General features: G+C 37.7%; 1 protein-coding gene across 1 annotated transcript; it reads left to right on the forward strand.

Moving 5' to 3' along the window:
• The first annotated feature begins 562 nt into the window (after positions 1-562).
• Positions 563-25,776, forward strand: CTAGE5 (CTAGE family, member 5). The gene is made up of 23 exons (XM_009867137.1): positions 563-700; positions 2,607-2,628; positions 2,724-2,812; positions 3,181-3,252; positions 4,053-4,163; positions 4,485-4,556; positions 4,970-5,074; positions 8,492-8,614; positions 9,210-9,333; positions 10,231-10,277; positions 10,462-10,552; positions 11,733-11,871; positions 14,007-14,108; positions 15,396-15,456; positions 15,755-15,790; positions 16,751-16,818; positions 17,509-17,591; positions 17,953-18,087; positions 19,985-20,125; positions 21,274-21,399; positions 24,140-24,216; positions 24,619-24,844; positions 25,622-25,776. The coding sequence occupies exons 1-23, from the start codon at positions 593-595 to the stop codon at positions 25,774-25,776; spliced, it is 2,313 nt and encodes a 770-aa protein (XP_009865439.1). The 5' UTR covers positions 563-592.
• Positions 25,777-27,371: the final 1,595 nt, after the last annotated feature.

A 27,371-nucleotide genomic window follows, 5' to 3' on the forward strand; every position in this document is an offset into this window, starting at 1 on the left:
AGCCCGGCCCTTTGGGGTGTTTTGCGAATCCAGGTTTAAGTCTGCGCAGCTGAACGCGGTGTGAGGCGCGCAGTGCGGCGCTGGGCAGGCGGTGTCTCTGCGGAAGCAGCGCTGGCCGCGGGCGCATAAAGTGTGAGTGTGCGGAACTCTGCCCGCAGTGCTGAGCTGCGCCCTGAGCTCACTGTGTGCCTTCGGCTGGACTCCGTTTTCTGCGAGTAAATCATAAAATATTTGTTAGTGTTGGTTCTTGTAACAGCGAATTGTGCGGACAGCTCAAAGGAGAGTTTACCATAATTGCCAGGATCGGAAGGAGAAGTTTTCAGAGCTTTTATCTAGTCATCATTGTGCCTCGCTGGAATTTTTCTTATTTGTTTTTTTCCCCTTCACTTGGTAAATGTATAATGTAACACTCAAAGGCTTCTTCTGTTAACCATTTTCTCAGACTTTTGTTAAAAAAAAAAAAAAGTACGAGCTTGTACCACTAAACTAAGTCAACATGCAGTGTCTGTTTCTGTTGAAAATGTTAGCGTCCTTTTCTTCAGTTGAAGCTTTTTGCTTTATTTTTCAGGCTGTGGCTTCACTGCCTGAGGATATGAGACCTGGTCCTGATCTGTATGGGTTCCCGTGGGAAATAGTGATTTCTGCCGGCGTTGTTGGAGCCTTTACAGTTCTCTTGTTCCTGTATAGAAGTTACCAATCAGTAAGTATTAAAATTACACGTAGCTATGAAGCCTGCATTAATGGTTTGAATTGAAATTGTTATTCCGTCGAAAGTAGATGCTGCTTTAGAGTTTTAAATCTGTTGTGAGTGAATTTAGAATCCCCCTAAGAGAGAAATAGAGAAGTCGTCTGTTTTGTAGGTGTTTGGACATATACTGAGTGACGTCATTAGAGAAAATACAGTGAAACTCGCTGTAGTAAGGCTTCCTTTTTCCTTCCCTTTTTAGTTTCTACACCAGACTTTAAAAGTCAGCCCTTAAATTAATTTTGCAGGATATTGGGGTCTTTCCTAGGGTATATATATTGCTGTGTGTACCGATACCTCTCTGACTACCCTGGCGACAGCCAGACCAGCTCAGGTCTTTCAAGGTAATTGAAAGCAAAAGCAATTCAGATGGATTCACCTCAAGGGTGGCGTTTGAAAGTCTTTGGACAGTGACCTTGATTCTGTTTATTGGACCAAGTTTACTGTGTGCTGTTTGTGAGCACTAAGCTGATGACTTTGAGAAATGCAGTACTGAAACCTTTTAATGCACAGATCAGAGTATATTTTTGAGGTAAGAGTTGTCTTTTATTGTGAGTATAGGACTTAAGTACTAACAGTTGCCTACCATGCTCTCCCTTTTAATGAAATGGGGCCTGTGTCCATAATTCAGTATTCTAAATGTCTTCTCAGTTTTTGGAACCTGTTAAATAGACAGAATGTGGTGTTGGTGCTAGGCGTAGTGATGCTTATGTTTGAAGATAGGCTGTGTAGCAATTTAGTATTTTAGATATGAGCACCTGTATTTTTAGGGTTCTAACGTCAACTTAGATCTGTAAAAATTTCACCTTATTCTGTAACAATGATTTAGATGGTCTAGAAAGGGATCTGTATTTGTATAGGTTAACGTATCTATAATTTGAAGCACTTCTTCTGTTTCCTAGCAGCATCCCTCTTGGTGGTATGAAAGGGGTCCTTCAGCTGAAATCCGTCAAACAACAACTCTATTATTGTTTCCCTTCTGCACATGTTACAAAGGCATTAGATACCACAGAAATTATTGATAGCTTTTTCAGTCATTCATACTTAGAACTGCACTGACTGCTCTTTGAAGAGCTAGTGGGTACCTACTCAAAAATACTGGGGTTTGGGTTTTTTTGAGGACAATAGAATAAGATGTGCTTATGTCTTCCTTCCTCTTTTTCTATTCCTTGGACTCCCTGGTCATCCCATGGCTTTAAGAAGGAGGAAACAGGGAAAATCTGAAGGACCCATTGTATGTTAGGCACATGATCCAGGCCCAGCCCGGAGACGAATGCTGCGTTGAAAAGTTTTTCATGGGTTCAGCTGAGTTCTGCAGCTCTTTCCAGGCCATTTGTGACAGATTTTGTCCTGCAGCTTGTTAGATTCTACTTCTAGGGCACTGGGAACTGGGCAGGATGCCCATCAAGTAGTACCTTTACCTGCAGCACTGACAGTTTTGTATTACACCGTGTGGGGATTTTTTTCTCATCTGAAGTTAAGTGTGAGCTGGCTTGTGGGGCTTCCCCCTCTCTCGCCTTTTCTACTCTTCCAGCTGTGCATGTCCACTGTCACGCTGTGTTGGCGGTCATGGTTATGTGATGGCAGTCCAGAGGTGTGTTATAGAAGTGATCCAGGTGAAAATAAACCTGATTTACCCTCTTCTCTCTGTTTAATTAGAGTGGGAGAAGGATACACAGCCATGGAGGAGAAAAGAGCAAAGGATGCAATTGCTCATTTTTAACATCAGCCTGTATTTATAGTTCTTTTTTAAGTTGTGTGGTTAAACACATCAGGGAACAACAGCTTTAAAGATTAGTTTTCAGATCCCGTGCAAGAGTAATTGATCAGACATTTTCAGTATTTATTCTTTTTATTTCAGGTTAGAAGCCGGCTTTATGTAGGTAAGCTTATTTTTCTTACTGTTTCTTTGGACTATGACTATTTTTTTTTTCTTTTAATTGTTTGGATGTTGCAATGCTTAACTGTCTTTTTTTAGGAAGGGAAAAACAGCTTGCCAATAAAATTGCTGAACTGATTGAAGAGAAAAGCAAAATTCTTGAAAAACTCAGCCTTTGCAAAAAAGAGGTAATGGTCCTCATTTATCGTTTTAAGATGTGTCACAGAAGTGGACTCAGTTTATCAAGTATTCAGAGTAAACTTACCTAAAAGTAAGACGTTTAAAAGCTTTTAAAGTGATTTTCCTGTCAGAACCTCTAAGTGCAAAGGTTCTGTCTTTAACTCTTAATACAACATATTTCATCGGAAGCAACTTTAGAATATCTTTGGTTTATGTGGGATAATCTACTAGAACTAAGGCTTTCCTGATTTCCAGCAAAGGTGCATTTGTGAATGTTTAGGTGGTGGCTGTACTTCAGACTAGAACATTATAAATTAATGCTGTTATTTAAGCAGTTCTTTTATATATGTTCTCACATAAAGTGTTTCTTCTTCAGTTTGAAGCTTTGGAATTGTCATTGAAGGATAATAACACTGTGAAAGAATCAACAGACACACCTTCTTTTGAGGTAAAAAGATAAATGGAAATTTTTGTTTCTACAAGGGAATATTTCTGGAAAATGTTGCCCATATTTAAAAAAAAACAAACAAACCAAAAAACAACAACAACAACAAAAATCCCCCCAAAACTTAATTGCTTTCATTGAAACAATTTTTATTTTAGTCCTGTGTTACTGAAAATGACATGGAAGTGTGAGGCATTTAAATTGAGAGGTTTTTGTAACAATTGCATTAAAAATTATTTGATACTAGAGCTAATGGCATATTGGACAATACCTATTTTTTTAAAAAAAGTAAATTTTTCCTTTTTCTATGAGAGAGTAGTGCATGAGGTACTTTTTCTCATATCTCATCCCCGTTCGGTGCCCATGTGTTGCCTGATCTAGTTGAGAGGCGTCCCTGCCCATGACAGGGGGGTTGGATTAAATGATCTCTAAGGTCCCTTCCAGCCCAGGCCATTCTGTGTTTTCTAGGATTTCTACAATGATTGCTGCTTTGTTTGTATCACCCAAACTGAGAATATATTTGTAAAAGAGTTGTGAAAAAGTGAATCAAATACGAAATGGGCTCTATAAATTTTGTGTAACAAAAAGCAGATAGATTTATTTCATTCTGCACCTCAGCTCCTCTAGAGCTAATTGTTACAGGTTTTGTGAACATGCCAGAATCTCTAGAGTACTTTGAGATTTATCATTGATACAATAAAATTTGTTAAATGTACTTTGCTGTCATATTTAAAACGTAGTTGTCATCTTCATGTAATTAATGTCAGATGTTTTATTTTAACTGTCAAAATGACATGATTTAGGAAATGCACGATAAACTGAACAAGTCAAACTTAGAACTCAACCAGGAAATAGAGAATCTAGAAAAAGAACTGGAAGAAGAAAAATCTAAGCAATCAGAAAATGATAACTTGGTAAGAATAAATAAAATCCTCTCTTTGTTGATATTAATTAAAAAAATATTCTTTCCCCCATCTCTATGAAGACAAACTATTCTCTTTGGGCTTTTTGAAACAAAAACTCTTATTTCCCCTTTTGTCTGCTTTCATGGTTCTTGTAGCCTATTAGAAAAATGACAGCCATAAAGGAAAATACTCCAAGGAAGGAAAGCTGTCTTTACTGATTTGACAGTAGAACCTCTTAGCTTGAAAGTTAAAATAACTTTATTAGTCACCCAGACCCTTTCAGTCAAATATGTGGGAAAAAAAAGTTATATGACAACTAATCATTTTCAGGTGGCTGAAATTGAGGAGAGAGTGGAGTCTCTAGAGAATGAAGTAAAATCTATCCAGTCACAGACTGATGAGGTATGTCCAATCTTTGTAGTTTCTGTTTTAATGTCTTTGCAATTTCTCTGTTCTCCATGTAATTACTCTTCTGATTTTTTTTCTAGTCACAATGCAGAAATAATATACTATGTAAAAAAAGATTTTGTAAGGCTTAGTACTTTTCTGTGACTTGATTTAGCAGCTTTGAATCTCACGTAATGACTAGCATTTATTGGGAAGTTACTTTGTCTCTTTTTTGCCCTCTTAGTCCACAATGAGATGTAGTGTTGCAAAACTGCAATCAGCAAAAGCTGTTGAGATTTTAGGAAAAGTGTGAGAATATGTACATAGCACATCTAGAAGATAAAAGAATAAGTCTTGTAATACCATTGCGACTCCACCTGTATCTTCACCTGGAATTTTTAATCAACACACTTTTTTATTTCACTTAGGCCAAGTCCACCCTAAAAGTGTATCAGATTAATATAGAGAGACTGAAGACATCTATTCAAGATGCAGTAGATGAAAACTGCCATCTCCAGGAAAGTGAGAAACAGGTAGGTCCTTCCTAGTTGTCCTTAGAAATGCTGTATTTTCCTATGATGCTGTGTAAGTACAATTTCTCTGAAGGAGATCGTCTTCAATGTGTTTGTTAATACTCTCTAGTAAATGGAATGAGGAACAGGACACAGCTTCAGAATGATTTTATGTTGGAATAACTTTGTCCAAAATAGTCCTGTTTTTTAAAAAAATATTAGGAGTTTGTGGGGGAAATGTGCATAGAGTTCAAAAAGGAGAGCATGTGGTAATGTAAGACTAATAATTTTACTGAGACCTAGAGGAAAACAGAAAGATCTGAGCAAATCCGCAGCTAGCATCTTTTACTAAGGCAGAGAAAGTTCTTATATTTGGTCTAGAAAATAAAAGAAATCAAGAAATTGCAGAGTATGAAAAAGCCTGGTAAAAAACTAACTGTAGTACCACCATGGATGAATTAGTGGAAAGTCAGTCAACTAATACGTAGAGATAGAAAAGACTGCTACTTCCCAAATTTTAGCTATTTATTTTCCTCAGTGCTGGAGCCAGATCCCAAAGAATGTCGATTATTTTTAAATGTACAGCATGTGCAATAGTTTTGCTGTCTGATAACTAGTTTTACAATTAAGTTACTCTGTTGGGTTTTTTCCCCTAAAAGAAAGATACTCTTGCAGAACAGTAAATGTGCCATGGGAATGGTTTGGGTTGTTTGGATTTTTGATTTTTGTGGTTTTTTAATGATATATGCTTATTTTCTTGGCTGACTGATAATCTCCTTGTTGTCCGAACAGTAACTTACAGACTTGCAGTGGGGAGAGTTGGAAGTGTCAGGCTCACTGATTGAGAAAAAGAAAAGGGTTACTGAAACTAGAACATTTTCTGCAAGAGAGGTGTGTCAGTTCTGCACAACTCTTATCCGTAAACCGACAGATTTTTCTCTTGATTTTGGAAGAAGTACATGTTTGTGATTACAAAGAAAGTGAAGGGTTTTATTAATAGAGAAACAGTAGATTTGAATGTTACCACTTCAAGATGAAGTTGCTTGAGAAGTGTTTTCTTTCAGCAGCCTTTTTTGTTTAATCTAAACGTCTTTTTTGCTTGAGTGTCGGGGTTTTTTTTGTGAGGAGGAAGGGTCTGAATTCAGTGTTGTATTTCAAATGTGACAGTATACTTATAGATTTTGAGAAGCAGTACGCAAAGTTTTAATAAAGAGGGATTTTTTTTGTTGTTTTTTTTTCTCTGATAATTCCACTGGTTCAAACAGAAATAATACATTTACTTATGTGTATCAAGAGAATCTTTTTTATCTCCCCTTTTATTAAAAAATAGCAATTAGATAATCCTAAGTGTGGAAAATAACTTTGCACTTTATAGGCAATGGTTTTATATGAGATAAATCCAGGGAAAAAATCAGTAAAGACAATTTCCAGAATGTAATTAACCTGCCATAAAATTAGGTTTTCTGCAGTTGGTCCAGATAAAATAACCTGGATATAGTAGTTCCCTAACCACAATATTTAGAATAAATGACTACACTTTGTGATTAACTGAGTTTTGTTGCAGTTTTTAGTAATTTGAAGGTATTTGTGTATATTGTATTTTGCTGTGCTTTTTGGTAGATAAATAAACTGTTAAGAGTTGATGGAACCTGACAAGTCACAAAGAGAAAGTATCTGCTTTGTGTATTTGTATTCTCTTTTATGAGGTGGTTGTAAGCATGTAAGTTAGTTTGCTGTATTAGAGTATCGATATCTCTTTTTTATTTTTCTTTCTTATTTTTTTTAAGATGGAATTTCACTTATGCTCAAAAGGTAACAAAGGTGTTATCTGTTTGCAGAAACTAGAGTACTTTCTGCCTCTGTCCATTTGCACTAATGAGTCATAATCTCCTGGCACATCATAGCTTAAACGTTACAACAGATATGCTGTCTCAGATTTATGATGTGTCAGAGAGAGGACTGGGCCTTTTAGTTTGAAAAAGGGAACTGTTAATAAACTCCAAACTTTCCGTGCTTTGTTTTTGGGCAGGAACATTAGGAATAAATATTGCTTTAGCAAATCCTTGCTTTTTCTCTTCATTGTAGTTCTTATGGGTCTGTAAAGTTGTGTCAATTTATTTTCTCTTTGTCTTCATGAAGAAGGAATCAAAGTTTAGCTTCCCTTTGAGGACGAAGGTTAATGATAAAAGTAGTTGTCTGTGTATGTCTTCTGAGCAGTATTAGCATAAAGAGTATTTTTATTTTATCTGTAATATGTAGTTTGCATGATGCTGCAAATTCATACATGGCTTTTACTGCTGGAAAGGTGCAGTTGTGTGCCAGATGGGGTTCATCCAGTTCTAGTCTATTTTATGCCTTCTAATTTATCTTTGATAAGTAGTGTTCAGGCTTGCTTGTTGTATTTGCATGGCAGTTCCCCTGTTTAACTACCATTTTCTGGTTTTATTTTTAGTATGACTGGCTGTTATGTTCTTGCTGCTCAACCTAGTTATTCCTTTCTGTACGATCCCTGCTTTTAAACTGGTTGCCTGATGTGCAACTTTAAGCAATATTCTTTTGACAGACTCCATGTTTTTGTACTGCATGTTTTGCCTTAGCAGAAATTTGCATCAGTTCAATTTCATTCTCGCAATATGAAGGCATAGTTTAATTAGTTATCATGTTGCAGTGGTTATTTTTAATGAACTGGTGCTTAAGTGTACTAATCCCTTTACTGCCATAAAGCATTTTTCTGAAATGAGATTTTAGAAGGGGATGTCGGTAGAAGAATCTACCTGTCTTTTAGTTAACCACAATTAATTACAAAGACACATACTAGGAGCTATTAATTGCTGTGGTTTTCAGTAATAGGGAAGATTTTTTAAAATAAAATTTAGAAGTTACTTTAAGAGGTATGGAGGAGAATAGGAGAAATAATAGAGTTTTGGAAGTCACATGAATTTAAACAGCTCTCTCAAAAGCTTTCTAGTTTCCCGTACTTTACCAGCCTCTTCTAGGTTGGAAAGACACAGGTACAGTTTCAGAGGTGTGTGTGTGCGTATTGGGGAATTAGTGCTCTCCTCTGCATCCATTCCCCAGTGTTTGTAGCTGTTACACAAATTTCTCTATTTTATATACATTGCTATTGTCACATCAGAGTTTTTAAACTGAGCGGAACATTAACTGAATTGTTCTTTAAAGAGTTTAAAAATATGCTAAGAACAGATTACAATGGAGACATATTGCAGCTAAAGCAACTTGACAATAACTTAGAAGTCTTATTTTTCAACTTCTGAGGCTTAACTGTCTTATGGTCTATCTCTGGTTATTCTTACCGATGTGTGAGGGTTTAAAATTCTACTTATGCCTAAATAATACACATTAGAGGCTCAAGTACTATTCGTCCTTGATTCTTGGTTGTACCAGACAATCACGCTAATCTGATATTTTCCTTCTTAGCTTTTACAAGAAGCTGAAGGATGGGGTGAACGATTTAGTGAACTAAACGAACAGACTAAGATGTTTGAATCGTCTAAAGCAGATATGGAAGAAGTATTGAAAAATAAGGAGAGTCAAGTCAAGGTAACTTATGACAGCTAGCATTGAATAATGTTATTCAGACTGATGCTAATCATTGAGTTCCAAGAAAGTCTAACAGCCTCTCTTGGTCTTAATATACACTAAGTTTTTTCAGGTTTTTTTGTTGTTCTTGTTTTGGTTTTTTTGCTGTCTCCATTCTCTGATGTCTTGTTTTCTGCTAAGCAAAAAAGCTTGCCCAGCAGCACAGTGGAGCAGTCTGAGAGCCTTGGAAGCCAGTACATTAAATAAGGAAAAACTTTTCTAGCTCTGATAGGGTATTTGCCGTTTTTTAATTTGGATCATGGGAGTTGGGACTGTATTCTTACATATCTTTACCTTACATACACAATCCTGCTAAAAGTGTACATACCTGGCTATCTGAAAAATCTTCTCAAGAGCACATCTGTTGACCTGCAGGTACATGCGTGAATAGAAAAAGTAATATTGGACATCTAGAATCCTCTATGTGGGGCTTACTTAATCTGCTGAAGAAGCGAAATAAAGGACAGGAATCTGAAAAAAGTAATTATAATGGTAACTACATTTTCATTACTTGTATTTATTTTACTGTTTGTGTTTTTTATGGGTTCTTTCTTAGTCGCTGACACAATACCTACTGAAGATGAAGGACTGGAGTTCAGCAGTAGGAGAAGATGATGACACTGAAGATGATCACTGGGACACAGATATAAAGGGTGAAACAGAGAATGGTGAGCACTTAGGTATGTTTTCTATAGCTCCTCATCTTAAATATTAATTTAATAGATGTTTTAGAAATACAGAACCAGCAAACTTCCAGGGAAGTTGAAAGAATAGTTGCGGTAGAAGTTGGATTTTCAGAACTCACCCAATATTATTCAAGTTGGACAGTTTAAGTGATGCTTAGACACCTGTGGCATAACAGCCTGTGGTGCTGTTTAGCAGTGTATGCATAGAATCACAGAATGGCCTAGGCTGGAAGGGACCTTAGAGATCATCTAGTCCAACCTCCCTGTCGTAGGGCTACAACATACGTAATGTCATAGAGCCATGTAAAGCCTCGGTGCTCAGTCTCTTGCAGAACGGCTTTAGCCTATGTTGGTATTAAGCAGTGATTTGTAAACATTTCTAGGTGGAAACCTTGCTTTAATTTCTTCCTGAAGCTCCTCCCAGGGGTAACACTGTGGGTCCTAAGAGCCTAATTTCTGCTTCCTTGTCCTTAGGCAGGTGTTACTTGCTGCAGGCAGTATGGTAGCACTGCAGTCAAATGGGTGTAAATGTGGGTCCCCTCAAAAAAGCAGCACAGAAGAGCCTTTCTTCCTCCTTTTTCCTGCTGGTTCTTTTTATGCTGGTGCTCATTATATCATAGGGTGCGTCCCAGTAAATCTAATGGTGTGTATCCAGCATCTCCCTTTTAACACAAGCATTCGGAGTTGGATCAGCAAACAAAACACTAGAATGTAGGCATGTCCTCTACCCTTCTGCCCCACCTTTTTTTTTTTTCCCCCTCCATTTATGCTGTGCCTATCATGGTATATTGGGAATTACTTTTTTTATTTTAAAAAATAAAATGGTAGTAGTAAGCTGTGTCACAAATATTTTTGTGCTTTTTATGTGACGTACTTTATTCTGTCAATCAGATGATCAGCAAAAACGAACTATAAAGAAATTGATCTATGCTGCGAAGGTATGTAATTCTGAGAAACTTGTGGATGGAGGGGGGGAAACTAAAGGAAATAGTTGCAATTTTTGTATGTTTAATTGCATATAGGTAGTATCACATAATTCAGCATCTTTTAGTGTTTAGGTATTTTTGCATGCAAACAGTTTCTGGTAATCTTAAAATGCTCTATTTTTAATTTTGATTGTAGTTAAATGCTTGCTTAAAGACTATGGAAACAGAAAGAGATCAAATATATTCAAAACTGTCTGATGAAAATAAAGCTAAAGAAGAACTTACAGGTAATTAAATGTTGATTTCCCTTTAAGATTAATAAGATGCTGCCTTTGTACCTCTAGGTATTACTTCCAGTAAAAACAGAATTAAGCTTACAATAGTAGCTCTACTTGTTTTTTTAAATGCCTGTTTGAGTTTAAGTTGCCTAGGTGTTTTAAATATTGAATTTCAGAGGTAAAGCAATCAAGGTTGCTCTAGCAGTATCTGCAAATCTTGTACGCTGTTGGAATGTTCAATAGCTGTTACAGAATCTTCAAATGCATGGACAAAGTGATGTTACTCAGTATATAACAACTTCTTTACTTAATTTCTGGATGTGTAACACCAGAGTTCTGAATTTTAAAATCGTCTTTTTTAAATGATAGCTTAATTGTAGTTAGATTGTAATACTTGGCAAGCTCAATACTTATTAAAATCCAAAATGCTCCATTTAGAGAATTGAACCTAAAAGCATCTTGCTGGTTGTTTTTTGGTTTTTTTTGCTTTATTGTGTGGGACATCCTGAATTACATGTTTTAAAATCTGGGAAATTAAAGCCTGTAATGAGCTATTGCTTTCACAGATAACATCCAGCTGAAACATTTGAATGTATTGAAATGTTCTGCAAAACTGTATTTTGCAGTTTTTGATAGCCCTTTAAACTGCCTTTTTGTCCTAGTGTGTTTTCCGAAGTGATTGTAACTGTGTCTCATTAAGATATTCAAGCTTACTTGAAGCTCTCTGTTTCTGGAAGGGAAACAGGAATAATAAATAAAAAAGAAACATGATGACTTTTAATTTGGAAATATGAGGTAGTTTGACACCGATTGGTACCAATTTTACTCCTTCGGTAGGATAATTACAGTAATTGGTAGAATTGGTGGAATAATTACAATAAGAGCCCTAAATTATATTGTGAATTACGAAACTGCGCTGTTTCCAAAGAAGCTGCACAAGTTGGAGCAAAGGCTGGATACCTGCTCAGAGCTGCAGTTTGTGGCGGGTAGAGTTGCTGGTTTCCCATCAAAAGGAGCAATGCTGCTTCTCAGCTTGTGTAATTTATTGAAATATATTAACGTGTCATTGCTGATATTAAATCAACATAGGATCAAAGGGGTTTATGGACTTTTTATGCTAAAGTGTTGTAAATACTTTATTTTTGTAAATTATGCTTGGTCCAAATACAATTATCTCTGAATTTGACAGAACGTATTGAAAACCTTCAAAGTCAACAAGCTTCCTTGCAGTCTGAAAACGAATGTTTTGAAAGTGAAGTTCAAAAGCTTCAGCAGAAACTTAAAGTAATGACTGAGCTTTATCAAGAAAATGAAATGAAACTCCACAGGTACTAGTTGCTCTTTTTATATTCAATGCTTCCTGTTTGATTTGAATGTAACACTTTGATCTGGGTGGCTGAAAATAATGGAAAATTTTAATACCATTTTCCAGAGTTTTCTGAATTGTGAAGACACTACTATGTTATACCTTCGTGTACATTTGTGATGACAGTATTTTTATATAAATTGTTTCCATGAAAATAGTGGTATGTTATTTTAGGACTTCTCCACAAGCAAGTACAGAATCAAAGATAAACCAAGAAGTAACAATTTTTAATCTTTGAAATAAGATGAGTAAAGTTGGAAGATTTTAGATATTTTTTTAAAATTAAGATAGAATGTGATACATCTATCAAAGTTGCTGAAGAGAGATAATTAGTAGCTGCTTTAACTGTGATATATATTTTATATAGTAAAGAGAGTAAGATGAGTAAAGTTGGAAGATTTTAGATTTATTTTTTTTTTTTAAATTAAGATAGGATGTGATACATCCATCAAAGTTGCTGAAAGAGAGAGAATCAGTAGCTGCTTTAACTGTGATGTATGTTTTATATAGTAAAGAGAGCCAGTAATGTCACCAGAGGAGTGGTGCTCTATGTAACACTAAGCTTAGAGTTAAAACATAGGCGAGCTAACTATTATTAGTAAGCAACATAGAACCCCTGTGAATCAGGCTTTTGTTGCGGAGAAAGGGGTATGAGGGAGTGTGAGGATGATAGTAGGGATTATGAGTTACTGATTGAAATAAGAAATATGTGAAGGACTAGAAAGTAAAGTTGATTGGGATGGGATGGGGCGTGTAGTAACCTTGGGAAGTGTGTGTGTGTAGGGGGCAGCAGGCATCACTTCAGGGCATGATGGTAAAATTACAATTTTACTAGCCAGAAATTGTCTCTTCAGGGAGCAGACATGATCTTGAAAGCAACAGGGGAAGGAGCACAAGTCTTGATCCTGTACTGAGCAGTATGCAGGACCTTTTTAAGTATTACCTTAAATAATCTGCTCTGTAAAATACATATATTTGAATAGAGTTGGGGCACCTTTGTAGGTACAAGAAAAACACTATATAAACATTTGATTTAAAGAAAGGGATGGAGGAAGTGGAAAGGAACCTGTTAGAAAGAAGCTGTGATTGGCAATCAGCAAGGAAAAAAAGTTTGCAGACTGTGTAAATGATACTTAAAAATACCACACGGAAGCTCAGCAAATGCATGGTGCTTATCAATGTTTTTAGAAAAGCCAAAAAGGAGTAGGGATAAGCTGGTGTGATGAGGGAGAAGAATAGAAGACGCTGTTAGTGTTAACAAGACATCTTTTAAAAAGTTAGGTGTGTTCAAACAAGGGAAATAGAAAAATGGGAAATGAAGATTGAGTAGAAAAGAAGTTTAAATCCTTTTCAAAAGATCAGTGATTGCTATGCTTGATTGCTAAGGACTGCTGAGTACTGGAAAATGACCAGTTTATCCATTCAGGGCTGTAAGCAGCAGTAATACCCTTGTGTGTTCTGCAGAATTACCTTGTGCAGAATCTGTGGTCTGGAGTGTGAGTTTTCTGTTCTGTAGTGCCTGATAAGGCATAAAAAAAAAGAGGGACCTGGACAGAAATTTTTTTAATAACTATTTTTTTAATAGCTAATAGCAACCTTTTTCTTCTCTGGAAAAGTCTTGTAAAATTAAAAAAAAATACCAAAACAAATCACTGAAAATTAGTGTAGTTTAGTTTTTAGTTTGGTTTCATTTGTGGCTGCCCCCTTTTTTTTGTTTGGGGTTTTTATTTGTTTGGTTTGGTTTGGTTTTGTTGTTTTTTGTTGTGGATTTTGGGGTGGGTTGTTTTTTTTTTTTTTGGTCCCCCTCCCACCAAATAGAAATGTTCAGTAGGAATATGGATTACTCTCCAGATTTCTTTTAGGAATAGTGATAGTCCTAATTTTTTCATATAGAACAATTAATGAAGCAAGTAAACTAATATGAATACAAACTAGTACTATTTATACCACTTAATATATTGCCTGTAAAATCCTTAATCTGGATACATATCGTGCATTCATCATGCCTAAATAATTGGAGAAGTTTTTCTTGACAGACCAACTACTAAATTATTGACTCGAAACAGAATTAACCATAGTTTTTGAATTTTCTTAAAGGAAGCTGACAGTAGAAGAGAGAGAACGCCTACAGAAGGAAGAAAAACTTTCAAAAGTAGATGAAAAAATAAATCATGCTGCTGAAGAACTAAACAGCTACAGGTAATTACAGATTTTAGTTGCTGTAATCACTTGTTCCAAAGTGAACAAAAGGCAATGGAGTTAATAAAAACACCCGCATCAGTGAATATATTTTCTTCCAGTTTCTTTCGTTTGTGTGTGCTGCCTGCTAGTTTGTGTGTAATAATACATAGTAAGGGGATTTTTGCTTTGTTAAAAAATTGGGATATGGGAGATCTCTAGCAAGTCTTCTTCCATTAGAATGCTAATTGTCTTGACGAGTTAGCTTTAGTGGAATGGTAGAAATGGGTCTCTAATCTATTTCCCTTTAGTGAACAGGGATAAAATACGAAGTTGAGGGAATGCTGTGAAATAAATGCAGTCTTCAGTTTTTCTAAAGTTCTTAGCATATTTGTGTTGTTTAGTTATAGTATTTTACTCCTCTGTCTCTAAGCCTGTCAAATACTGCTGTCTAGAAATTCTTTACCAAAACACAGTATTGTGGGAATATTTTCTGTAGTTGTTTTTTAAACTGCTTCACTTTGTTTTGTGTTACACCAGTCCTTTGTTTCTGCGGTTTCTCAAAATAACGGCATCATTCTTCAGTCTCCATCTGCACTGTATATTCCTCATTTTCCTTCAGTGTTTATGGGAATATTGACTCTTAACTGAACAATACTGATCAGCATTGCTTCCCGAAGAATTTATTAATTTGTTTTCTAAACTGTAAACCTCTCGTAGACATTCTTCAGTGCTCATACAAGAAGACAGAATTCATCCTTTTTGAAACGTGAACTTTGTAAGCATCTTAATTTTAAAGAGAATAGTAATACTGAAATGGAATATAACTGAACAACGAACATGTCTTTGCCCCACCTGCTGAGAGAGTGCAGGACCTGGCGAGGCTGGGCACGGGGCAGCAAAGGGGGCTCCGTACTTTCAGTGCTCTTGAAATAACTTTAGTTCAGGACTGTCCGTGGCAGCCGGTGACAGCGCGATGCTCCAGCCACGTCACTACGTTTTCTTGAGTACGTTTGCCCTCTGGGCGTATGTGGAGGAATGGCTTTTATATTGGAAACATACTGCAGGGCACTGAAAAGCTGGGGAGATGTTGGAGTTTTGGTTCTGTTCTTTTGTTTACATTCCTATTTGCACTGATCTAGGGCCTAGAATTTCCACTGCTACTATAGTTTTTATGTACGCCGTGGGCCTAAGTGACAATACCGCCTTTGGATAGTATTATATCTGGTGTTTACCATTGTTTAGCGTATTTTAAAATGCTTTCCTCCAAGTTTTATTACAATCTCTTAAATCCTAATTTTGTTGCAGGCAGCGAGCAAAAGATCTTGAAGAAGAGCTAGAAAGAACCATTCGTTCTTACCAGAACCAGGTATGTGCTGATTCTGATGTGATTGCAACTGAAATGCCGATTTCATCTAGCTTGTGATACTGGGTTTGGCTTGGGTTTCTTGTGCTTGTTTGCCTGTCCCCACCTCTTAATGTCATTTGGTTTTGACTGACACAATTTCATGGCAGAGATCACCAGATAACTTTATTAAAAATTTAAATTTTAAGTTCAGATGTCTCCTAAATTATCCACATGCATTACATTTCTGACAAAGAACATATGCTCAGCTTAAGTTTTCTTTTTTAGATGAGTAATGATCTAATAAATCTCTCTTTCACAGATTACTTCACATGAGAAAAAAGCTCATGATAACTGGGTAAGTTCCAAATACTTAATTTTTTTGAACTTTTGTACATCTTCCTTTTCCACAATATGAATAGCTTCATCACTTTTTTGTTTTTTTCTTAAAAACAGATAATCAAAGTTAACTCTTAACTTGTCACCTTTAAACATACGTGTATCTTGTAGAAATATACAAAAACATGTCAAAAATACTTCTGTCATATAACATAGTTGGAATAATTAAGCTGGATCCCTATGAGCACAGTAGAATGATATTACAATATTATTTGCTATAGCAATAAATCTGCTGGAATAACACGTTACCATTTAACAAGTATGTGACATTTTGCTGCTAATAAAAGCTTTTGGCCTTGTTTCAATGCCATTTTAATATTTTCCCTGGATGTGCTTCACTCCCTTTATCTACTAATAGAAGACATTATGTCCTGTGAGAACAGTACGTTCCATTGACAGCTTCCTAAGAATGTTGCTGCAAAATCCATTTTTACCTTTTTTTGCAAACAGGAAACTTTAAAATATCTCCTGACTAATACATTCTTCGGTTTCACAGAATGGTCCGTATGAGATAGAATCCTGTTCAAAGCTATGGTGCTTCATGGTCATAATTTTACAGTTTTTAACTATATGATTTTAAAATAAAACTTTCTTATATGAAATTTGAGGCCGAGTCATCTATATTTTTGTTAGATGCTTCAAAGCATCTATAGCCAAAGAATTTAATTTCTGTGGTTTTAAGAACCTGCAGGAAAATGGTATTATTCCTCAAATTTGGTTAGTAGAGCTGCTCATGTAATTTGGTGATGTATATGAGACCCTGTTTCATATACTTTATACACGGGTCACATCTTGTGAAAATACAGTCCCAGCACTTCAGATAGAGACGATGTCTTGGATGTGGGACCTGTCACATTTATGAAGTGTTTGATTAATAAGTAGCAATGTCTAAGTGTCTTGTTTTTGTCCCTCCCCAAAGCTGACAGCCCGAGCAGCTGAAAGACAACTCAATGATATAAAAAAAGAAAATGCACATAACAGACAAAAGTAAGTCTGATCTAATTCTAAGCAAATGCAGCTTGGTGTGTGAGTGCCTTGGACTTGTGCAGCTTGGTGTTTTCGAGACCTATGTTAATCAATTGTGGCCAAACAGGGCAGAGAGAGCACAGGGTTCCACTGGAGTTCTGAAAGAAAGGGAGTCATCCAAGCATTCCTGTAACTATAACATGCAGGCAAGTAAGAACTTCAGAACTACGGGAAGTATAGAAATGTTTCATGAAAGAAGTAGAATGTAGTACTAGAACTCAAAGGTTTGGGGCGTTTGTTGTTTGTCTGAAAAAAGTCTGTATCAGCCAGATTTGAAATAGGTCTGTCTCAACCTAATGACTTCCTAGCCTATCTCAGAGGTTACTGCTGTGCTGACACACCAGGTGGGGGTGGTTGAGAGGAACCCTTAGGTGTGAAGGTAACTAATATTTGGAAGGTAATTAAGGATACTCATGAGAGTAACGTCGTGCTAGGAACTGTGACATGTAACGTGCCACTTCAGCTTGTGACTTAGACTTGAAATACAGCAGCGTAGAGAAATACTTTCATGAATTCTGAAGTTCAGATTTAGGGAAGAAAATACCTTGCTTCGTTAACCCTTTAAGTAGAAAGCTCAGCAGTAAACAGCACAGTCCTATGAAACTTTTGCACTTCTTGGTTATTTATTACTCTTTTGTTGTTTATTTGCAGATTAACAGAAGCAGAATTTAAACTTGACCTTTTAGAAAAAGATCCTTATGCTCTTGATGTCCCAGTTAGACCATTTGGCAGAGGTACAGTATTGAATTGTAAAATAGAGCCTAATTGGTTTGGTTTATGGTTTTGTTTCCCAAGACCACACATATGTAATTGTTTGAAAATTCTCTTGGCCATGTGTATGTACAAATAACGGTCATTTTAAGAAATAATTGGGTCATAAGTGACTCTAGGTCAAGTTGAGTATTTTGTTGAAACTAAGAGCATCTATAGTGTCTGTGAGAGTAGACTGGGAATATAATACACATGGTAATTAGAGCCCAGTTTTCATTTCACTTACACAATTTAGTTTTAAACTTCGCCCGAGACGTTAATTACTTTATGCAGTTTGCTAAACTGAATATTGTGAACTTGAGTATTTTGTTTTAACTGTTCCAGAGCATTCCCCATATGGACCCTCACCAATGGGCCGGCCTTCATCTGAAACAAGAGCTTTTCTTTCCCCTCCAACTTTGTTGGAGGGTCCTTTAAGGCTTTCACCTATGCTTCCAGGTGGAGGAGGAGGAGGAAGAGGTACAATTCTTAAACTTGAAAATGTATCTATTCTGGATTTCTCTCTCCTCTATTTTAAACCTGTCACACCTTTTCCTTGCTGGTGACAAAAAGTATTAAAACAATCAATTCAATATAAACAGTTAATTGGACAAACTCTTCCTGTTTTTCACCTTGCTTCTAAAGCTGTCTGATGTGTCACAGTACAATGGGAAATTTAGTTGTTGCTAGTGGCTTGGTCAGGGGATTTACTTTAGAAGCACAGATTGAGAAAAGTGAAAAGCCAGACTTCAGTCTTGTTTTTTTCTTGGACAAATGGGGTTCTGCTGAAATAAAATTAGGATTTTAAAGTAAACAAGAGTTGATTAGTACTCTGAAGAAAAAATACTACCACTTCCATGTCATTAGTCTCCAGTCAGTGAAAGAAAGAGAGGATACCTATCTTTTCAAAAACATGAGGCAGATTTATTGGGTGTTACTGAGACAGTATATTTTCCTCCCTTTGGTCTAGATTTGAGGCAATTGTATGTGGAGACAGCTTCTTCCCTAGTGATGAAAGAACAGGAAGGTTGTATTTAAGGAGTAAAATTCAAAGACTGAGGTGTAGGTGAAAGCAAGCTCTGGTGTCAGGAGTTGTAGGGAAGAAAGACAGTTTCTTCATATTTTTGATGTTGATGGAAATAATGTAGATAAATGCTAGAGTGGAGCTCAGTTTCTGTTACAGGTAATAAATATTTAGTTTACTACTACTGTTACGTATGTTGAAACCTGTACTTACTTCATGGTGAATATATCTGAATGTCTCTTCTATAAGCATTTCACTAACTGGCATTGGTGGGGTTTTTTTGTTTGTTTGTTTTTTGAAGACCAGCATGGATTATTTATTTACTTCACTTCTTTGTAAAAAGCATATCCGGGTGAAAATGAAAGTTGATTAATTTTCTAAGTCAGAAAAGCTTGAGTTTGAACGTTCAGCTGTAGCTATACCACACACAAGCAAAATCATCCTTGACAATTTATTTGTATAGAGACAGTAAGAGAAACTGAGCTTTCCTGCGCATCTTTAAATTGTAGCTCAGCTGTTGCTGGTGAGGAAGAGGAGAAACTGGATTTCAGGACACAGTATTAGCGAGAAGAGAGACTGTGCAAAGACTTAAGTGCTGCCTATTTCACAGTGGAGCTCTAATGATGTAGCTTGGACAGATTAAAGAAATGATGTGTTTAAATAATGCCAGCTACAGAGCAATTACAGTGCTTGTCTCGCGTTGCACAAGACACAAAATGGCTTCACATTTTAGGTTGAAGTTTAGGAAAGGGAATTAGAGAATAATACTAGAATTTCGTATTTCTGTCATTTTTCAGACCAAATTTATTTTAAAGGAAGTTTGCAACTTAAAATCACTCATTGTTACAGTTTCTTTTGTACTTGGTTACATGCTTATCTGGTGTTCTTTTATTTTTTACTTGAATAAAGAATTAGAAAGAACCAGAACAATGTTGAATGTAATATGATGTTTTCTTACGAGGGTATTAACTTTCAGTGCGCTAATTTTTAATTTGAATAGCAGAACCTTTCTTAGCACTGGGAACATTTATTGTGAGGGCACTAGTTTCTCTGATTCAGATGAACATAAGTGCTTAAAATTACTATTTTTTTTAAATAATTGCAGATACTCTTATCTTGCACTCTTGTTGAATTAAGACTTTTTTTCATTCCAAACAAACCTATTAAACACTTCTAGTAAATATTACTGGTCATCAGCAAACAGCTGGAGAGTCCTGTGGAGTCATGCGCCTTTCATGTCTTGACAGTGTTGGCATTCCATAATTTATTTTACTACTTTCAGACTTAATGGAGAAAGCCATAACAGAGGATTTAAAATACGGGGGTTAATAGCTGTCTGATTTCTTTGATTAGGATCCAGAGGACCAACTGCCACGTATGAAGCTGGTAATGAAAGAGGAGAGCTGAGTTCTGATCCCCACAGACCACCATCAGATACTGGATCCCTGTCTCCTCCCTGGGACAGAGAACGCAGGATAATTCTGCCTCCACCAGGTATAAAAATCTGCTTAGCTACTGTATCTATGGACAAATGGAGTTACTGACTTGCAGTGTATGTATTTATTTTTTAGCTTAAAAATAGGAAGCTTTTTCTGGGAACTGCATGTGCAACTGCACTGGAAGGGATTTTTTTTATTAGTAGCTTTTTTCTCCTTTCTTAATGTTGTGGTTCATTTGTACTTCATCTATGTGACCTTTTAAATACGTATTGATACTACCAGTGTATGATACTGCCTCTTTGTTAGTTAAAACCAACAAAACCAGTCTTCACTCACTAAACATTTGGATTGCATATTAACACTCCAGACAGAGATGAATCAAAGAGGATACTACTGATATTTCTGAAGTAAACAGTGCTGGAGGAAGGACAAGCTTCCTGTATACCTGTAACAAAGAAGCAAAAATGCTACAAGTTAAAAAAAAAAAAAAAGGTAAAGTCCATAGATTAGAAGTAAACTACACAGATTAAAGTACCTCAATTATTAAAAACAGCAAACAGTATTGTAGTTGGTACACATCTGTGTGGAAGTCTGATTATGAAACTCAAGTCCACTCCAGATGCAGTTTCTCATTTGCCAGATCTGTCTCTGGACAGGATCCTGCGGAGAGATGATCTTGTTTCCTTGAGCTGAGCTGTGTTCTTACCCCGTCTGCACACGGGGATCTCGCTGATGCCGTTTGTCTTATAGCTGTGTGATTGATTCTAGGTCTGATGCAAGGGTGTTGGTGGAAACACATGACAGCACCATGAACCATAACGGGAAAGAGCACTCTTATCTAAGAATTTACATTACTTGCCTTCACTTTCATTGCTATGCTCAACCTTTGTTTCCAGGCCCTGCTGTTTATAACTTTGTTAATCATAACTTTTTAAATTCTGCTGTATCTTAGAGCAAAAAATCAATGAACTTTCTCCTTTGCAGCTTCTTAGAAACATAAGCTTGTTTCTTGTTGTTGTTATCTTCTTGCTGTTGTTGTTACCTTGTTAGGATACCTGTGTTTGGGGATTTTTAAGATTTGTTTGCTCACTCTGATGAATAGTCACTGTGGATATTTACAAGCATAATTTTGCTGGTCTAAAATTGTATGTAATGAGAGGAATAAAACTTCACTGACCTGTTTTCTGATTTCTTCAACGTTAGGTGAACCATACACTGATCCAGTTCCTCCTCCTCGAAGACAAGAAGGATTTTTCCCTCCAAATACTGGAAGACTTTCTGGACCTGCAGAACTACGAACTTACAATGTGCAGTCTTTTGATAAAACAGGTGGGAATTGCTTCCATTATGCAATCAGACTGAGAATCTGGGTCTGAGTTGACTACACGTAGTCAACCATAGTAAGAGGACAACTTTATAGCTACCGCAGACCTGATGTTCCACTCCGTAAAAATATTTTAACACCTGCTAACCTCCATGCAGCCTTCCTCTGTTATCAGCAATGGTCTGTTCTGTCAGGTGGATGGGATTCAGTGAGTAGTAGCCACGAGTTAATTTTATTTTGTTCACCTTGACTGTTCTGTATGTTAACCATTCAGGATTGGCCCCGAGTCTATTTTGGCCCCTGCTGTGAGGCTCACCACAGCATTACAATAGTACGAACTCTTACTTGTGTTTCCATGCTACGTTTGGTCACGTTAGAAAGAGGAATCAATAAGGCTGAAAGAAAACCAGCAAAATTTTTAAATAGCCACTGGCTTTTCATACTGAAGTAGAAGGTCTCTTGTCCTTCAGACTGTTTACCTTACTTGCAGCTCTTTGAGTTCCCACTGCACTTGCCCTGAACTTAATCATGCATTTCACTGATCCAAGCACCGTTTGTTTTAAATTGGCCGACTACGTAAATTCTCCTTTGTGATACTTAGCAACAGCCAGAAGCTCAGAAGCAAAGTTTTGGTGACTTAAACCTTATCACTGAAACAGTTTAAGAGCTTAAAGCCTTAATGCTTACTAGGCACTTTTCATCCTTATTTAATGCCTAGTAAGTCACATGTGTCTGATTCATCAGCTAGACTGAAGCCATTAAACTTGAAACAAAAACTTTGCCACCCAGTATTTGGTTAGTCATAACACTAGTTGTAACTTACCATCTTTGCCTGGTTTCTGGCACTATGAGAGAGAACCTTGATTACTTGGTGTCCTAACGCGAGAACTGAGAACGCTGAATTCTGTTTCAGGCTGAAGGTTCAAGTGTTGCAGGCAGTCGTGCTCTGTGGAAAGCAATTCTGTTCCTGTACAGCCAGCGGGTCACACTCTTGCCCTGTTTGTGTTTCACTTCTGCTTTCCAATACTTGGTGTTCCACTGCTGTCTTTTTTCTAGCACCTGAGTGCTGACAGAGGGACAGGAGAGATGCACTGTCTTTGCACTCACTTGTTGTATCCATTTTTACCATTTTCTTCAGCTGCTGGCAAGCAACAATTAAAAAAAAATAAACAGCTGTATTTGGTTCTTGGGCAGTTCAAAACCTGCTTAATGGAAATAGCATTTACTTATTACTGCCATCATTTAGCAGATCCTTAAGCGTGTATGGATGTTGCTTTTTAGAGGCATCTGATTTCACTAGACTTAGGTGAGTATTTATAAAAATATCAAAAAAATGCCAACAAATTAAGAAAACTCCAGCCCATCAAGCACGTACCATCTGACTTCCGAACAGCAGCGTGTCTCACAGTACGGAAATCCAGGCTCCAACTCTAAAGAGTGAATGAGCCACGCTTCCTCGGCAAGGCAATCAAGATGTTACTTTTAAGTAACAAAATAATACGTGTTTTTCTGAGCTGAGGTGGCAGGCTCTGCAAAGACTTTCAGGTTGAAGCAGGTGCTTAGAGCAGGAAACTTCTTGCCAGAAAGAAGAGTTAAAGTTTGACAGAGTTTGTGAGCAACTTTGCAGGGATTTAAAATGGAAAGTGTTATGCAACCAAAGTACTAAGGCTTAAATACTCTGTGTGACACAAGCAGTCAAAATGCTTCGGGTTGTTTAGTAACAGTATCTTCAACAAAGGCAGGGCCTGCTTGAAATGACAATTCAGGTTTTTGGAAAAGACCGAGCTGTTCATTGAGAAAAGAGCTTTGTTTGCTTTAAAGGAGAAGAAACATGTAGATGAAAAATCTGTCACTTGTTAGAAGTATTGTTTCGGTCTTCTGCTTTGTAGTATTGCTGTCTTCATTCTGGCAGAAATGTAAGAAAGCAGTATTTTTCAGATCACAGGTTTGGTTTTTTGTGGGGTTTTAGGTTGGCTTTTTTTTTGTTTGGTTTGTTGTGTGTTTTTAAGAAAGGACTACACTTAATGTCTATATTTAGTCTATTTATATCCAGTCAGATTATCCTCTGACAATTCCCTTTAATGACTTTCTCCAGTTGTTACTGGAAGTACCTGTTCTCAGGTAAGTATAAAGGCAAAACCACTTAAGTTCCTATTTATCTCTTAATTTGTAAAGTGAGCACAGCAAATATGAGGATGATTTTTCTTATTTCTGAATGCTCATCCAGAACTGATGTAGTTCTGAAAATCTCCTTGATGTTTAACAGCTAAAGAGAGAATCAGTCTTTGTCAGACTTGAATAGGATTCCTGTTGAACTCTATGCCAAGAGCTCATCATAGTGAAGTCACCTCCAGAATGGGACCTCCAAAGAAATAAAAATTAGCAGGAGGTAGGAAAAAAAAATGAACTGCTACAGTAATGTTAAGCATCAGTAGGAAAACACACTTGTGACTTCTAAAAAAATACTAAAAGAGAAAAAAAAGCATTATCTGGATACCAGGAACCTTGGTAAAAGCTGCAGACTTCTAAGTCATGTGCAATCTGTACAGAAGGTGGAGAAAATACTCAGGCATAGTTTTGTGTTCTGCAGTTGTCTTTTCACTCTGCCTCCTGAACACTCTCTTGGTACAGCGATTTTTTTTTTTATTTTTTTTTTTTTTCCCTTGCCTATATATCCTGATTTCAGAAAAAAACTGAAATCAGTGGAGGTCAGCACTGAATAACTTGTTTAACTTTTGCATACAGATGGACAAACATCTTCAGAAAATAGCCCACGAACAGAACCAAGTGGAAATGGGATGAAGGATCATCCCAACCTTAGTGTAAGTAGCTCAACAGAAATTTGATGTAAAGAAGCTTAATTTTCTGTAAAAGAGTTAGGAAAATTTCTCTAGTACCTTGATCATTGCACTATGCTGCCCAAATTATAAAATTATGTGTATACTTTTATCACAGCACTTAACCGTCTTGTGAATTAATTTTGTTGTTTGCCTAATACAATCGCTGTTGAAAATTAATTATTGCCCAAAAGCTGAAAGTGTGGTCAAGCTGCTGGTCAGAGCACATACCTCGCCTTGCCCAGGATCCCTCTGTAGCTGAGGCAAGTCGGAAGGAGCTGTTAGCTCGTGTAACAGGCTGCATCCGAGCGGGCCTGGTGGGATTGGAGATATTCCCTCCCTTATCCCTTTCCCAGAGCTGACTTCCTTGTTTTCACTGTGTTGCAGAGCTCACTACCCGATCAGTCGCTGGCATCTGATAGCGAACCTGTAGGTTCGGGGTTCGCTCCCCCACCTTTCCCTCCAGTCAGACCTCCGCTGATGCCCATGGAACTCCGAGCACCTTTCATGAGACGAGGACCTCCTTTCCCTCCCCCTCCTCCTGTCGGCATGTACGGCCCCCGCGAATGTTTTCCAGTACGAGACTTTGGGCTTCCACGCCCTCCGCTGCCAAGTACGTAGCTTTTGCCAGCATTTATTTCAAGTTGATGAACCGGAGTACTTTGTGCAGGTAGTGAGTTCTCACCCTGGGCACACACATCTCTCTCTGCACATAAAACTTCTCAATTCAGCTCACGGGGAGCATCTTTTCTGATGAAGGGTAATTGCATTGTACGCTTCCTTTTTCACTGTTGCTCGTATTGGTAATGTCTTTACAGATTGTAGCTTTGCCTGGGAAATACACATACACGTACTGTTCAGCTTTTAAAGGGTTCTTTTTTGGGATAGGAAAGCACGTAGATGCTTACCTCAATCCTTTTCTTCCTACATCATATATAAATCTTAAAGTTTCATCCTTTAGCTTTGCGGTGTGCACGCGTTTGGGACATACCTGCTCCTTGTTTCTCTACATTAGTGGAGGAGGATATAAGTGTCAGCCTGAAGGGCTTCTTTCTGCCTCCTGCTGTTCTCTGATTAACCTGTGATGAACTAAGCCGTTTGTCTGCCAAAGCACCTGTAAGGTGGGACAGCTGAGGGCTGTGGCAGCAGCTGCCCATTAACAGACAGTGACTGGCTGCTGCTGGGAGGCTGTCACCGGTAAGGACTGAGAAAAGTGACCTTTTGTCCTCCGCCTTCCTAGCAGCTTTGTATCTCTGGCGCACACCACCTAACCCAGGTGTGCTTCTCCTGAGGTAGACCCCTGTTGGGCAATATGATGTGCAGGGCAGGGGGAGCCGGGCACGTGCTTACAGTTGTGATTGACATTAACTGGACTACTCTGCTTTCACAGTAAGAAATCCATTTCCAATGAGATCTTATCCTCCTTACCCACCTCAACGACCTGGATTTTTGCCTCCACCACCACCTCCTCCTGAAAATAGAGCTGAGCCGCCTCAGTCAGATCCATCAGCCGTAGAACACCCAGAGCCACACCAGGAGACTTGACAGGGCCATTTGAGCAACGTGCTGAATCTGTACTCTCCTAACAGCGATTTTCCTTGTGTTAAGTAACCATCGTTACTTAGGTATATATAAACTTTGCTCAAATTGAAGCTTACTAGAAAATTCTCAGGATAGTGTTTTGTAAATAATAACTATGAATATTGTGAATAAGTGATTTCTGTTGTACAACAGTCATTTTAAATTAAGTATTTCAAACTTGAGCAATCTCTTCAGAGGTGTATAAAATTAAATCGTGTGAACCATGTTTTAAAAGTCCAGCTGCTTTGTCCTTGTTTAGCTGTACAGGGAATCTCTGCATGCCAAAAGTGATGTTTGCTCCTCTATGAAGAGAATGTGAAAACAAATTGAAACAATTAATAAAAGTCTACTGAAAATGAAGGCAACGTCACTGTTAACGTGGTACTACAGAAGTAGTTGGAGAGGAACTATTGTCATTCCCTACTCCATACATACTCAGTTAATGACCTCACAGGTAATATTTCAGAGCTTTACAAAGGGGCAATTGTCCTACCCAAGGGAAGCAGAAATGTAGAGCAACTCTTCCATCACTCTTCAGAACTGCTCGGGTGAGGCAGCGTTTTACTGAAGCTGTACATGTGGGGTTTTTTATGACATGGGAAGGAGTGGTAGCTCTGTGACGCTTCAGCACCACCTGACCCTTGCGTTCAAAGATGTGTGGCCGTAGCAAACTAATCCTAGGGGTTTTTTACCATGCTAACATGAACACCGTTTATTAGTCTTCAGATTTTAACACTGGCATTTGGGAAGCTGGGTGGGACAAAAAAAAAAAAGACCACCTCCCACTTTCTTCAACTCTTAACAAAATGGCCCCATGGGCTGGGGCAGGAGGTTTCTGTAAGGATGTTTATCCCAACACATGGCACAGATAATTAAAACTGCACAGCAAGGTAAGAGTTTCATTCTTGTCTAGAACAAGCACAGAAGCAATTATACCCCAATACATTTAGCAGAAAAAAAGCAACAAAAGCGGTTAAGAAGACACTTCCTATTTTAAATATGAATTGCATCCATGCACGTTTCGTAGCGAGTGCCAGGCCTCACAAAAAAAAGCAGAATTAAAAAATACAAGTGGCAAACTGCCACTTCTGGCAGTGCTTGTATTTTGTGCCTGTAACAGCTTTAGGTGTGTTGTCTCATTCACCTCTTCACCCAAGGTTAGGATTTGCTCCTTCCCTTGTGGCAGTGGCCATCACGAGGGGCACAGCGCATTCGCCGTCTGCCCAGCTCCAGTTTTACTGACCATTGTACAATCTCTGCTCGAATTTAGCTTCAGCTTGAAAAAAACCACATAATTCCTCACAACTCAGTCACTTGGTGAAGGCCCCTTTCAGGTAACAATAAATAACCTTAGAGATGAGCCCCTGCGTGCAGCAGTGGGCAGCTCAGATGGCATCGCCCCCATCGCTGCCTGCGCGCACACACACAACACACAGCTTCAGCCTTAAATGCAGCCACCACACTCCGTAATTAGAAGTTACCAAAAAGCCCTCCAGCCCACTTTTTTTTGTAATTGCTTCAGCAATTGAGCCAAGTGAGCTTTTCCTTTGGCAGCTCAG

This window comes from Apaloderma vittatum, unplaced genomic scaffold (assembly GCF_000703405.1).
Source record: "Apaloderma vittatum isolate BGI_N311 unplaced genomic scaffold, ASM70340v1 scaffold17213, whole genome shotgun sequence".
NCBI classification, from domain to species: domain Eukaryota; kingdom Metazoa; phylum Chordata; class Aves; order Trogoniformes; family Trogonidae; genus Apaloderma; species Apaloderma vittatum.